The 12005-nt window shown below is 47.6% G+C and overlaps 1 protein-coding gene across 1 annotated transcript in view; it reads right to left on the bottom strand.

Moving 5' to 3' along the window:
* The window catches only part of nalcn (sodium leak channel, non-selective), a 282172-nt gene that overhangs the window by 36918 nt on the left and 233249 nt on the right, over positions 1–12005 (bottom strand). Inside the window, exons 35-38 of the mRNA XM_072476568.1 lie at positions 11318–11437; positions 5514–5582; positions 4421–4569; positions 3166–3259 (exon numbers count right to left, since the gene is read on the bottom strand). Coding sequence (XP_072332669.1) covers positions 3166–3259; positions 4421–4569; positions 5514–5582; positions 11318–11437 — 432 coding nt within the window. The remainder of the gene's footprint in view (positions 1–3165; positions 3260–4420; positions 4570–5513; positions 5583–11317; positions 11438–12005) is intronic.

Genomic DNA, 12005 nt, shown 5'->3' with positions numbered 1-12005 from the left:
ACCTCCTCCATCTCAATCTGTGCTCCCAGTCCCGCCCTCTCCTGCTCCTCCACCTGAGGGAATTCCAGCTGATCCAGAAAATGCATCATTCCCTCCTTCCCTTCCGGGGGCTGAGCCTTATATAACCTCTCATAAAATGCCTTGAACACCCTGTTCACTCTCTCCGCTCCCCGTTCCATCTCTCCCTCCTCATCTCTCACCCCACCTATCTCCCTCGCTGCTCCCCTCTTCCTCAATTGGTGGGTCAGTAGCCGACTCGCCTTCTCTCCATACTCGTACTGTACACCCTGTGCCCTCCTCCACTGTGCCTCTGCCTTACCCGTGATCAGCAGGTCAAATTCCACTTGTAGCCTTTGTCTTTCCCTGTACAGTCCCTCCTCCGGTGCCTCCGCATATTGCCTGTCCACCCTCAGAAGTTCTTTCAGCAATCGCTCCCTTTCTTTACCCTCTTGTTTCCCTTTATGTACCCCTATGGATATCAGTTCCCCTCTAACCACTGCCTTCAGCGCCTCCCAGACCACTCCCACCTGAACCTCTCCATTGTCATTAAGCTCCAAGTACCTTTCGATGCACCCCCTCACCCTTAAACACACACCCTCATCCGCCAATAAGCCCATATCCATTCTCCAGAGTGGGTGCTGTTCTTTTTCCTCTCCTACCTCCAGGTCTACCCAATGTGGAGCGTGGTCCGAAATGGCTATGGCCGTATATTCTGTCCCTGTCATCTTCGGAATCAGTGCCCTTCCCAAGACAAAAAAGTCTATCCGTGAGTATACTCTCTGAACATGGGAGAAAAATGAGAACTCCTTACTCCTAGGTCTACTAAATCTCCAGGGGTCTACCCCTCCCATCTGTTCCATGAAGTCCTTGAGTACCCTGGCCGCTGCCGGCCTCCTCCCGGTCCTGGATCTCGACCGGTCCAGCCCTGGATCAAGCACCGTATTGAAGTCTCCCCCCATTACCAGCTTTCCCGCCTCCAGGTCCGGGATACGTCCCAACATACGCCTCATAAAATTTGCATCATCCCAGTTCGGGGCATATACGTTCACCAGAACCACCGCCTCCCCTTGCAATCTGCCACTCACCATCACATATCTACCCCCACTATCCGCCACTATGGTCTTTGCCGCAAATAGTACCCGTTTCCCCACTAATATAGCCACCCCCCTGTTCTTCGCATCTAAACCCGAATGAAACACCTGCCCCACCCATCCTTTACGTAGTCTGACCTGGTCTATCAGTTTCAGATGCGTCTCCTGCAACATAACCACATCTGCCTTTAATTTCTTTAGGTGTGCGAGTACCCGTGCCCTTTTAATCGGCCTGTTCAGCCCTCTCACGTTCCACGTGATCAGCCGGGTTGGGGGGCTCTTTACCCCCCCCCCCTTGTCGACTAGCCATCTCCTTTATTAACCCAGCTCCTCACCCGGTTCCCACGTACCCGTATATCCCCCCGACGGCGCCCTCCCGCCTCGACCACCCCATCCCATAACAGCTCCCCCTTCTCCTTAGCAGCAGCAACCCAGTTTGCCTTGAACACACTTAACGACCCAGCCTCTACAGCTCTCTGCGGTAAAGAATTCCACAGATTGAGGGCAGCACGGTGGCGCAGTGGGTTAGCCCTTCTGCCTCGCGGCGCCGAGGTCCCGGGTTCGATCCCAGCTCTGGGTCACTGTCCGTGTGGGGTTTGCACATTCTCCCCATGTTTGCGTGGGTTTCGCCCCCACAACCCAAAGATGTGCAGGTTAGGTGGATTGGCCACGCTAAATTGCCCCTTAATTGGCAAAATTAATTGGGTAATCTAAATTTAAAAAAAAAGAATTCCACAGATTCACTCCCCTCTGAGAGAAGAAATTCCTCATAATCTCTGAGATTCTGCCCTCTGGTCCTAGACTCTCCCACAAGGGGAAACAACCTCTCAGCATCGACCCTGTCAAACCCCCCGAGAATCCGATGTGTCTCAATAAGGTCGCCTCTCATTCTTCTGAACCCCAATGAGTACAGGCCCAACCTACTCAACCTCTCCTCATAAGAAAATCCCTCCATTCCCAGGATCAATGAACCTTCTCTGGACGGCCTCCAACGTCAGTATAACTTTCCTTAGATAAGGGGACCAAAACTGTTCACAGTATTCCAGGTGTGGTCTGACTAGTGTTTGTATGGTTTCAGCAAGACCTCCCGATATTTATATCCCATTCCCTGTAAATAAAGACCAATATTCCATTTATCTTCCCTATTACCTGCTGAACTTGCGTACTAGCTTGTTGTGACTTACGCAGGAGGACCCCCAATTCCCTCTGTGCCGCAACTTTCTGCAGCCTCTCTCCATTTAAATAACACTCAGATCCTTTGTTCTTCTTTTAGCACTTTTATTGCTCAGTTGTAAGAGCAAATTGGAGGTGGGAGGTTATGTGGTGATTTCCTTCATGCCCTACGAGACCAAAGGTGTTAATAAATACTTCTCGATATAACCCCAGAATGGGCTGGCTCTAATCTCAAAGTGTTAACATTCTGCCCCCTTGTTCTGGACTACCCCCCCACCCAACTGGAGAAAACAGCACGGTAGCCTTGTGGATAGCACAATTGCTTCACAGCTCCAGGGTCCCAGGTTCGATTCCGGCTTGGGTCACTGTCTGTGCGGAGTCTGCACATCCTCCCCGTGTGTGCGTGGGTTTCCTCCGGGTGCTCCGGTTTCCTCCCACAGTCCAAAGATGTGCAGGTTAGGTGGATTGGCCATGATAAATTTCCCTTAGTGTCCAAAATTGCCCTTAGTGTTGGGTGGGGTTACTGGGTTATGGGGCTAGGGTGGTGGTGTTGACCTTGGGTAGGGTGCTCTTCCCAAGAGCCGGTGCAGACTCGATGGGCCGAATGGCCTCCTTCTGCACTGTAAATTCTATGAAATCTATGAAATCTATGAAAACAGGTTCTCACTATCTACCCTACTTTATTGTTTAATCATCTCAAACACTTCAGTTCAAGCACCCTTAATCTTCTATACTCGAGAGAACACAAGGCCCAACTGTGCAACTCTGTCACCATAATTTAACCCTTTCAGCCCAGTATTATTCTGGCCTGCCAATCCTCGGAGGGCACAGCTGCTTCGATAGGTCCCTGTGCATTGGCGCTGGACAATGGCAGCGCTGTTTTCCCAGTGACTGTACTCACCATGCAGTCATGCATAATCTTATTCCAATCTTCCCCAGTAACAATGCGGAATAAAACTGTGATGGCTTTACCAGCAGAGGAGAAATTTGCATGTCTGCATGGGAAACAAAAGGATAAATCTTTCTAATTATCAAGGCACTGATCAAATGGATAATCTGAGAAACCGCCCATGTCCAGAAATCAGTCTGGTAAAAACATGAAAACAGACAACGCAGAACAGTTCCAATTTCAACACTAAGCTCTTAGCGGTTATATCTCTGTATAATATACTTATATAATAATGATGTGTAAGGTGGTCCTTGTCTTGTTATGCTCTAGGCATAGAATAAGCGGCTTCCTTGTGGTGCACTTGACAAAGGAAGGTTCAGACGTGGAGATAACTTCAACACGTTTATTAAACTATTTACACTTCTACTACTCGGGTTCAACACTACTGCTAATCCTACTATAGCTACCCAGACTGACTAACCAGTTGCTGCAATCCACGTGGTGGGTGTAATATTGAATCAACCCTGTGTCTCTACTCACTGACTGTCTCCACTGGAAAGAGGCAGATCATGTGTGTGGTGTCCTTTACATATGGGTTGGTGTAATGCCCTCCTGTGGTCGTGTCACCTCTGTGTGTATCATGAATGCCCAATGGTCGTGTCCTATCTAACTGTTCTATTGGTTGAGTGTCTGTGTGTCATGTCTCTGGTGCTCCCTCTAGTGTCTAGCTAGCCTACATGTATTTACATTAACCTCTTGTGTCATTACAGTGATGCGTATCACCACAGTCCTTACACAGTATTTCTTCATCATCAGTATTGTAAATACTGCTTTACTATTTGGTGAAAGTTAGGTCACAGGCAGTGGGCGGGATACTCTGTTTCCCCAGCCAGGTGTTTCTGGGTGGCGGGATTCTATCTTCCCGCCGCTTGCCAATGGGATTTCCCATTGAAACCACCCAATGTCTCACTGGGATACCCGGGGGCGGGGGGGCGCTGCCGGCGGGAAAAGTGAATCGCAACGGCCGGAGAATCCCGACCAGCGTGTTTTGGAAGAACTGTAGTTTATGGAGAATTCCAAGTGTGATCCAGATTTATGGGGCTGTTGTCTATCCCTGTGGACTAGGGTGCAATCCTCGTGTGCTTTGCAAACTCCCTCAGAACGCCTCCACTTGGGAAGTGTGTGCCCAAGTGGTGATCACTTCGCCAGACTGAAGTGACATTGGTCAAACAGTTCCCACGTCCAACGGGGAAATTAAATGACAAACCTGTTAATGTTCTCTCCGTATTTGACAGTTCCAAACAGAACAACTCCAGCAAATGCGTAACAGATAAGCAGCAGGAACATCCCCACTATAATAAAAAAGCTCTTGTACATACTGACAACCACCGTCAGCAGCAACATCTTCAATGTTACCTGAAACCAAAGAACAAAAGATTTTCACTTCACCTGACTGAATCCAAACACAAACTAAACATGCATCGCGGGGAAACCAAACTATTTGTATTAATGTATTTGTGAAAGTTCCTACTTGTTAAAAATAAAGGCTTCAAAACTTCCAATATCTGCTCTTCCAGCAAGACATTCCCTGACCAGTAGTCTTGGCAATATATATATATATATATTTAAATTTAGAGTACCCAATTCTTTTTTTCTCAATTAAGGGGCAATTTAGCGTGGCCAATCCACCTCTGTTGCACATCTTTGGGTTGTGGGGGTGAGACCCACGCAGACATGGGGAGAATGTGCAAACTCCACACGGAAAGTGACCCGGAGCCGGGATCGAACCCGGGTCCTCGGCGCCGTGAGGCAGCCGTGCTAACCACCGTGCCGCCCAAGTCTTACCAATGTGAACACTCGTCCCCCAACTCAATGAATGTATTAAATACAGCGTCAGCCTCAACAACTTGAAAAAGCTCCGAGCAAGAGAGCGAACTTTAAAGGTAAATCCAGAGTTTTAGTCAAAATGTTTTTAAAACTGCGATGACCTAAATTTCACTCAGAAATGGACCTGAAATGAGAATGGCTCAACTCCTTGAAGTGATCAAATCTCTGCACCGTCTGATCGTTGAGAACGATGGACACATCAACGCCGCAGTGTGACATCTCGTTGTGGGTGATCGAGGGGAAACCAGAGCGACACCGAAGCGAATGAAAACACAAATGAACGCAATGAATGGATGGAAAGCAGGTCACACCATTATTTACTGAGTACATGACAACAGGAACACGATACACAGCATGAGTTAAGAGCACAGGTAAGTGACGGCATGCAGCTGCACATTTACTTCATCGCATGAACCAAATGCTGTGCGTCCTCTGGTAAATGACATTGCTGCTAATTTAGCTTGTGTACTCACGTGCTTTCCACAAATAGAGAAGAACCTGAATACAATTACACAGGCTCCCATCATGTATGTATATTCGTTCTGTAAGTGAAAAATAAGCATGTTGAACTAGGTTTTTCAAAAAAAATGTTTTTATTCTCCATTTTCACATTTTCCTTCAAACTTTTCGCCCCACCCACAGACAGTAAACTGTAACAAATACAAAATCAATCCCCTTAACAATACCAACGATCCCATCCTTCCACCACCCCAAACAACGGCCCACCTGTCAATATATGCATCCAATAAAACAAACCCTCCCACGGTGGCAACAAAAAAAACAAAGGAGGACAAGAAAAAGAATTCCGGGACCGCCCATGGTCACCATTGACCGATAGAGTCCACTCCCCTCCCCCCCTACACTCAACGCCCTCCAACCTCTGAAAGAGTACCGTACATGATACCCAAGAGTTGTACTGCCCCCCCCCCCCAGTCTCCAACTCCTCCTGTCCACTGCCTCTTGTAAAGCTCCTCCTCCCAACTCGGTTCCTTCCCCCCAACTTTCCACCCCGGCTAGACCACTCGGACCCTGTTCTGCCAGGCTCCGATGGCCGCAGCCCCTCCCCCCACCTCACTCCCGTTCACTGGCCAGCTTAAACCGGCCAGCGTGGAGGCCCCCGCCCGGGTCCCTTTCCCCCTTGCCCGGCCCTAGGAAAGCCCAGAGATTCCCTTTTAGCACACAAACCTCGCATATCCACCTACACCCCAAAGAGCTCTCATTCCGAGTGAAAGTCCCATCACTTCCCTTGTCCAAATATATACAACATTGGCTCCTTTAGCCCCTACACCCGCGCGCAGTGATACAAAAAAGAAGAAAATACAGTCATGAGGTTACATCGGCACATGGCCATTTCTCAATTTGTCAGTTCTGCCACAGTCCTTCTGCATTCGCAAACTCCTCCGCTGCTTCCGCCGTTCCAAAATAAAAGTCCCTGAGCTTGTAAGTCATCCTCAGCTTCGCTGGATATACAATGCCGCACTGCACCTTGCTAATGTACAGTGCCCTCTTCACCCGGTTGAAGGCAGCCCGCCTCCTTGCCAGCTCCACCGTAAAGTCCTGGTATACACGTACACCAGCTCCAGCCCACTGCACCACCCGCTTCTGCTTGGCCCAGCTCAGGACCTTCTCCTTCACCCTGTACCTATGGAAGCACAGAGTCACTGCCCTTGGCGGCTCACTCGCCTTTGGTACAGGCCTCTAGGATCGATGTGCCCGATCCAGTTCATACCATCATAAATAAAATAGTTGGATTTATTCCAATTTCGTCAGTAATAGTTGAATGATGCTGCAGGGTGAAATCATGAGCATAGATTACTGAGATTCCACTGGGGAGAGAAGATTAACGGGTGAACTAATGGAGGCGTTTGAGATGATTAAAAGCATTTGATTGGTCCGATACAGAAGAACTGTTTCCTCTAGTTGGGGGGGGGAGGCGAGAGTCTGGAACAAAGGTGGGGAGAAACTTAAAATTAGAGCCAGGCCTTTCAGGGTTGATGTCAGGAAACACTTCCTCAGATATCGGGGGAGTGGATATCTGGAACTGACCCCTAGCTAAAAGAAAGCTTATGAAGCTGGAGGTCAATGAAAGATTCCAAACCTGAGTTTGCTACATTTCTATTAGGCAAGGGGTTTAAGGATTGTGGACCTAGCTGGGTAGGTGAAGTTAGAATTCAGATCAGCCACGATTGAATGGAATGGTAGGGAATAGTTTGCGAAGGTTGCCAATTTGAGGATATTCCTCGGGAGCTGTGACTTTCTCTTTGGTACACAAACGCACACATTTGGGGAACATGTCACACATACAGAATGAGGGTGTGGGGCAATGATGGAGGGAGGCACGGTAGCACAGTGGTTAACACTGTTGCTTCACAGCTCCAGGGTCCCAGGTTCAATTCCCGGCTTGGGTTACCGTCTGTGCGGAGTCTGCACGTTCTCCCCGTGTCTGCGTGGGTTTCCTCCGGGCGCTCTGGTTTCCTCCCACAAGTCCCGAAAGATGTGCTTGTTAGGTAGGTGAATTGGACATTCTGAATTTTCCCTTGGTGTCCCAAACAGGCGCCGGAATGTGGCGACTAGGGGATTTTCACAGTAACTTCATTGCAGTGGTAATGTAAGCCTACTTGTGACACTAATAAAGATTATTATTATTATTAGGATGGAGTAGAGTAATAGTCTTATGCTGATTTGAATTCTGGGCTCGCGCTCTGCCTCTGGACTATATTTACATAACTTGTGTTTTGTTGGTTTTGCTTCACATGGAGAATGCATAGAAAGACAGATATTTGTTCAAGTGTCAATTAACTGAGTTCCTGTGAAATATCTAATCCGCACAGCGAGTGTCAGAGACTGTGTCATTACTCTCTGGATAAGACACAGACAGGCTACAATTGTTGTTATATCTCATTTCACATCGAGAATGTAATGAATAATTACGCAGTGGGTCCCGTAAACTGGAACAGACGGGAATGAAATGAAAATCGCTTATTGTCACGAGTAGGCTTCAATGAAGTTACTGTGAAAAGCCCCTAGTCGCCACATTCCGGCGCCTGTTCGGGGAGGCTGGTACGGGAATTGAACCGTGCTGCTGGCCTGCCTTGGTCTGCTTTAAAAGCCAGCGATTTAGCCCAGTGTGCTAAACCATGTAATGTCTGCGTAATGTCTGAGAAGTAGAGGATGCAGGTGGGTGTGTAAGATGGTGTGAATAATTGCAGGTTAAGGCCGATGACAAAGCAAGCAGAACACTGGGTTCATTCCTTGTACACAAATCACCAAAAGTTAGCATGCAAGTAATTAGAACAGCAAATGGGACGTTGGCCTTTATTATAGTGGGGATGGAGGGTAAAAGTCGGAATGTCTTGCTGCAGTTGAACATTGGTGAGACTGCAGCTCGTGTGCTCTGTACAGTTTTGGTGTCCCTCTCCAAGGAGACGCATACTTGCATTGGAAACAGTTTAGAGAAGGTTCGCTCGACTCATTTCTGCGGTGAAAGGGTTGACCTATGGGGAAAGGTTGAAAATGAAATGGAATGAAAAATGAAAATGAAAATCGCTTATTGTCACAAGTAGGCTTCAAATGAAGTTACTGTGAAAAGCCCCTAGTCGCCACATTCCGGCGCCTGTTCGGGGAGGCGGGTACGGAAATTGAACCGTGCTGCTGGCCTGCCTTGGTCTGCTTTCAAAGCCAGCGATTTAGCCCAGTGTGCTAAACCAGCCCAGGTTGAAAAGGTTGGGCCTGTACCCACTGGAGTTAAGACGAATAAGAGCTGATCTTATTGAAAAATACAAGGTCCTGAGGGGACTTAACTTGGTGGACGTGGAGAGGATGTTTCTTCTTGTGGGGTAATCTGGGACAAGGGGTCATTAATATAGCTGAGCCTGTGCAAGGGTCATGATTATACAGCTCCTGAGCAGGGGTAATGAGCTAAAATGCAATCCAAGCAGGTAGCTGATTCTTACTAATGACGCAAGTCTGTGGAGACAGAGAGAGGAGAGTAACCATAACAAGAATACTGTTTTACTGTGAACTATCATTGTTTTCAGGTCAAAGGGAACTTAAGGAGGCGAGAGGGGGCAATGGAGAGCTAGTCTTTCATTGGTCCAACTGCCCTGTTTTCTATCGCTTTCCATTGGATAGATTTACTGTCCTTTCATTGGTCTAAAATGAAAGTTTAACTGTGATATTATTGGCGTATGTGACAATCAATTAAAGGCTTAAAATGTATCTGTTAATTTTATTGGTTGATGCGACCATCAATTCACTCGAAGACACGTGGAGACGTAAACCGTGGTTTTAATCAGCTTAGAACTGTGCCTGCCTGCGACCGGTACAATACTGAAGGTGGCCCCGCAGGTCAGCTGCTCTTATACTTCCTCTAAAGGGGGTGGAGCCATGGGTGGAGCCCGTCCAAGCCCCAACATATCCCCCTGTGGATGATGCCACACAATGGCCCATAGGTGGAGCCCACAGGGTTCATAACATAACATAATACAGTGCACTGGTGAATTATCAGTAATTATACATTCACCACATCGGTTAAATCAAGCTGTAAATGTTTCTGCTTATTAAGATAATTCAGAGTAAGGCAGTGCATCACACTAGTTTTGCTCTCCATGTGCACGTCAATAAAACTTGATCAAAGAGCTCCTGTGCCAGCCTTGTAATACCTCGACAGTCACAATTTTACAAAAAGGGCTCCCCCATTTAAGATGGAGGAGACGAGGAGTAATTTCTTCTCCGAGCGGGTCGTAGTCATTGAAATTCTCTTCCAGAGAGAGCAGTGGAGGCTGAATCGTTGAGTACATTTAAGGACGAATTCAACAAATTTTACATCAACAAGGGAGTCAAGGGTTGGAGATGGGGGGTGGACAGGAAAGTGGAGTCATTGTCACAATCAGATCAGCCATGATTTGTCTGAAAGGCCTCCTCCTGTTACTCACTCCTGTGTCCTTACAATTGAAGAATTGAAAACCAGAGATAGGTTAAAAAAAGGTTACATAACACTTTTCACAACCACTAAACATCTCAAAGTGTCGGCATTGTTGGAGTGTCGGAAATGCGGCTGTCAATTAATACACAGCAAGCTCCCACAGACAATGACCTGAGAAGCTGCTTTTTTGTGATGTTTGGTTGAGGGGTGAATATTGACTGGAACACTGGGTGTAACTCCTCTTCCTGTCTTCAAAACAGTCCCGTTGAGAGGGTGCACGCCTCATTGGAAAACTGCATCTCTGACGCGCGTGGGATCTTGGGCAGGCCACATTTCGAATACTTTGCTCAGTTCTGGTCTCCATTTTATCAAAAGGGAGAAGGCACCAAAAGATTGATTTACACGGAGGACATCACAACCGAGAGGTTATTCTCAGTCTCTTCAAGACTGGGGCTCTTTTCTTGAGAAAACAGAAGGCTGAGGGGTGCCCTGATCGGGGTCTTTGAAATGATAACACAGGCTGATAAGTAGGGAAGATTTTTCAACTTGTGGGGACACCAGAACTAGGGACGTACAAGATAGTCACCAGTAAATCCAATAGGAAATTCAGGAGAAACTTCTTCACCTGGAGAGCAATGAGCAGGAGGAACTCACTCCCATATCGAGTGGTTGTGGTAAACATAACGGTTATACTGATTGTGAAACTAGATAAACACGAGGGAAAAGGGAATAGAAAGGGTGGTACTGACACAGTGGTTGGCACTGCTCCCTCACAGCGCCAGGGAGCCGGGTTCAATTCCGGCCTCGGGAGACTGTGCGGAGTTTGCACTTCCTCCCCTTGTCTGGGTGGGTTTCCTCCCACCCACGGTGTAGAGCAGGTTAGGTGGATTGGCCGCACTAAATTTACCTTCAGTGTGTAAAGATGTACAGGCTCGGTTACGGGGACAGGGCGGGGGAATGGGCCTAGGCAGGGTGCTCTTTCGGAGGGTCGGTGCAGACTCAATGAGCCGAACAGCCTCATTCTGCGCCATAGGGATTCTACGATTTTGAAGGTATGCTGATTGGGTGAAATGAAGTCGGGTGGGAGGAGGCTCAAGCAGAGCGAATAAAAGTCTCACGGGCTGTTTCTTTGCCGTAAGTTTATTGTTCAGTCACGAGCCCAGTGTCATCACATTGTAGATTTTGTTATGTTTAAAATCACTGGCAGCAATTCGCACTGCAAGGCAGCCAGCAAGAGTCTGTGAGAGAGGCTATTTCAGCAGCCCACCCATCCCTAATGTCTGTTCGGAAGTGTCTCTACTCCTTTTAATTTGCAGCATGCTATAGAAGTGAGCGAATTGACGGGTTACTTACGAGTAAAGCAAAGTGTAACACGACCCATATTACACCAAGTGATGTCACCAGGAGGTCATAACGATTCCGTCTACTCTGCCAGAAACCGGATGGTGACATGGCAGTAACCTTCATAGTTACCTGAAACAAAAAGATCACCTTGCTTAACCGTGCAGATAGCTACATGCACATTAGACTCACACATTGAGCTCAGAAGCTTCTTTACAAAGCTCACCTTAATGGCAGAAATAGACCATTCGGCCCATCTATATTGGTGTTTATGTGCTTCACATGGTGTTCATGCTCCGCCCAGCTCTCTTCAGCAGCATGTTCTTCCTTTCCTTTCTCCTCTTAGCTTCCCATTAAGTGCATTTCCCTCACCTAGTCCTTCACGCTCATCACTCTCTGCATAAAGAGGTTTCTCCTGAATTCCCGATCGGATCTATTAGGGGCGACCGCCTAATATTGATGGCTCCAAAGTTCAGACTCCCCCGAAAGTGGCAGACAAACAGCAATCAGCCAACAAGGAAATAGTACCTAGGCATCTAATTGGACCTTCCCACTCGACGTGTGGGTGACATCAGTGTGGGAATTATTTATAAGCTCTTAATTGTTTGTTTGAAAGGCGTATCTGAACCATACATTAATGACAGCTACGGGATATTTGATCTGATCTCTGCTGGAATGCAAGAGTTATGCAGCGGATAAT

Source organism: Scyliorhinus torazame, chromosome 15, assembly GCF_047496885.1.
Source record: "Scyliorhinus torazame isolate Kashiwa2021f chromosome 15, sScyTor2.1, whole genome shotgun sequence".
In the NCBI taxonomy this organism is placed as follows: domain Eukaryota; kingdom Metazoa; phylum Chordata; class Chondrichthyes; order Carcharhiniformes; family Scyliorhinidae; genus Scyliorhinus; species Scyliorhinus torazame.
The sequence above is the reverse complement of the archived record's forward strand: the minus strand, read 5'-3'. Positions and strand labels throughout refer to the sequence as shown.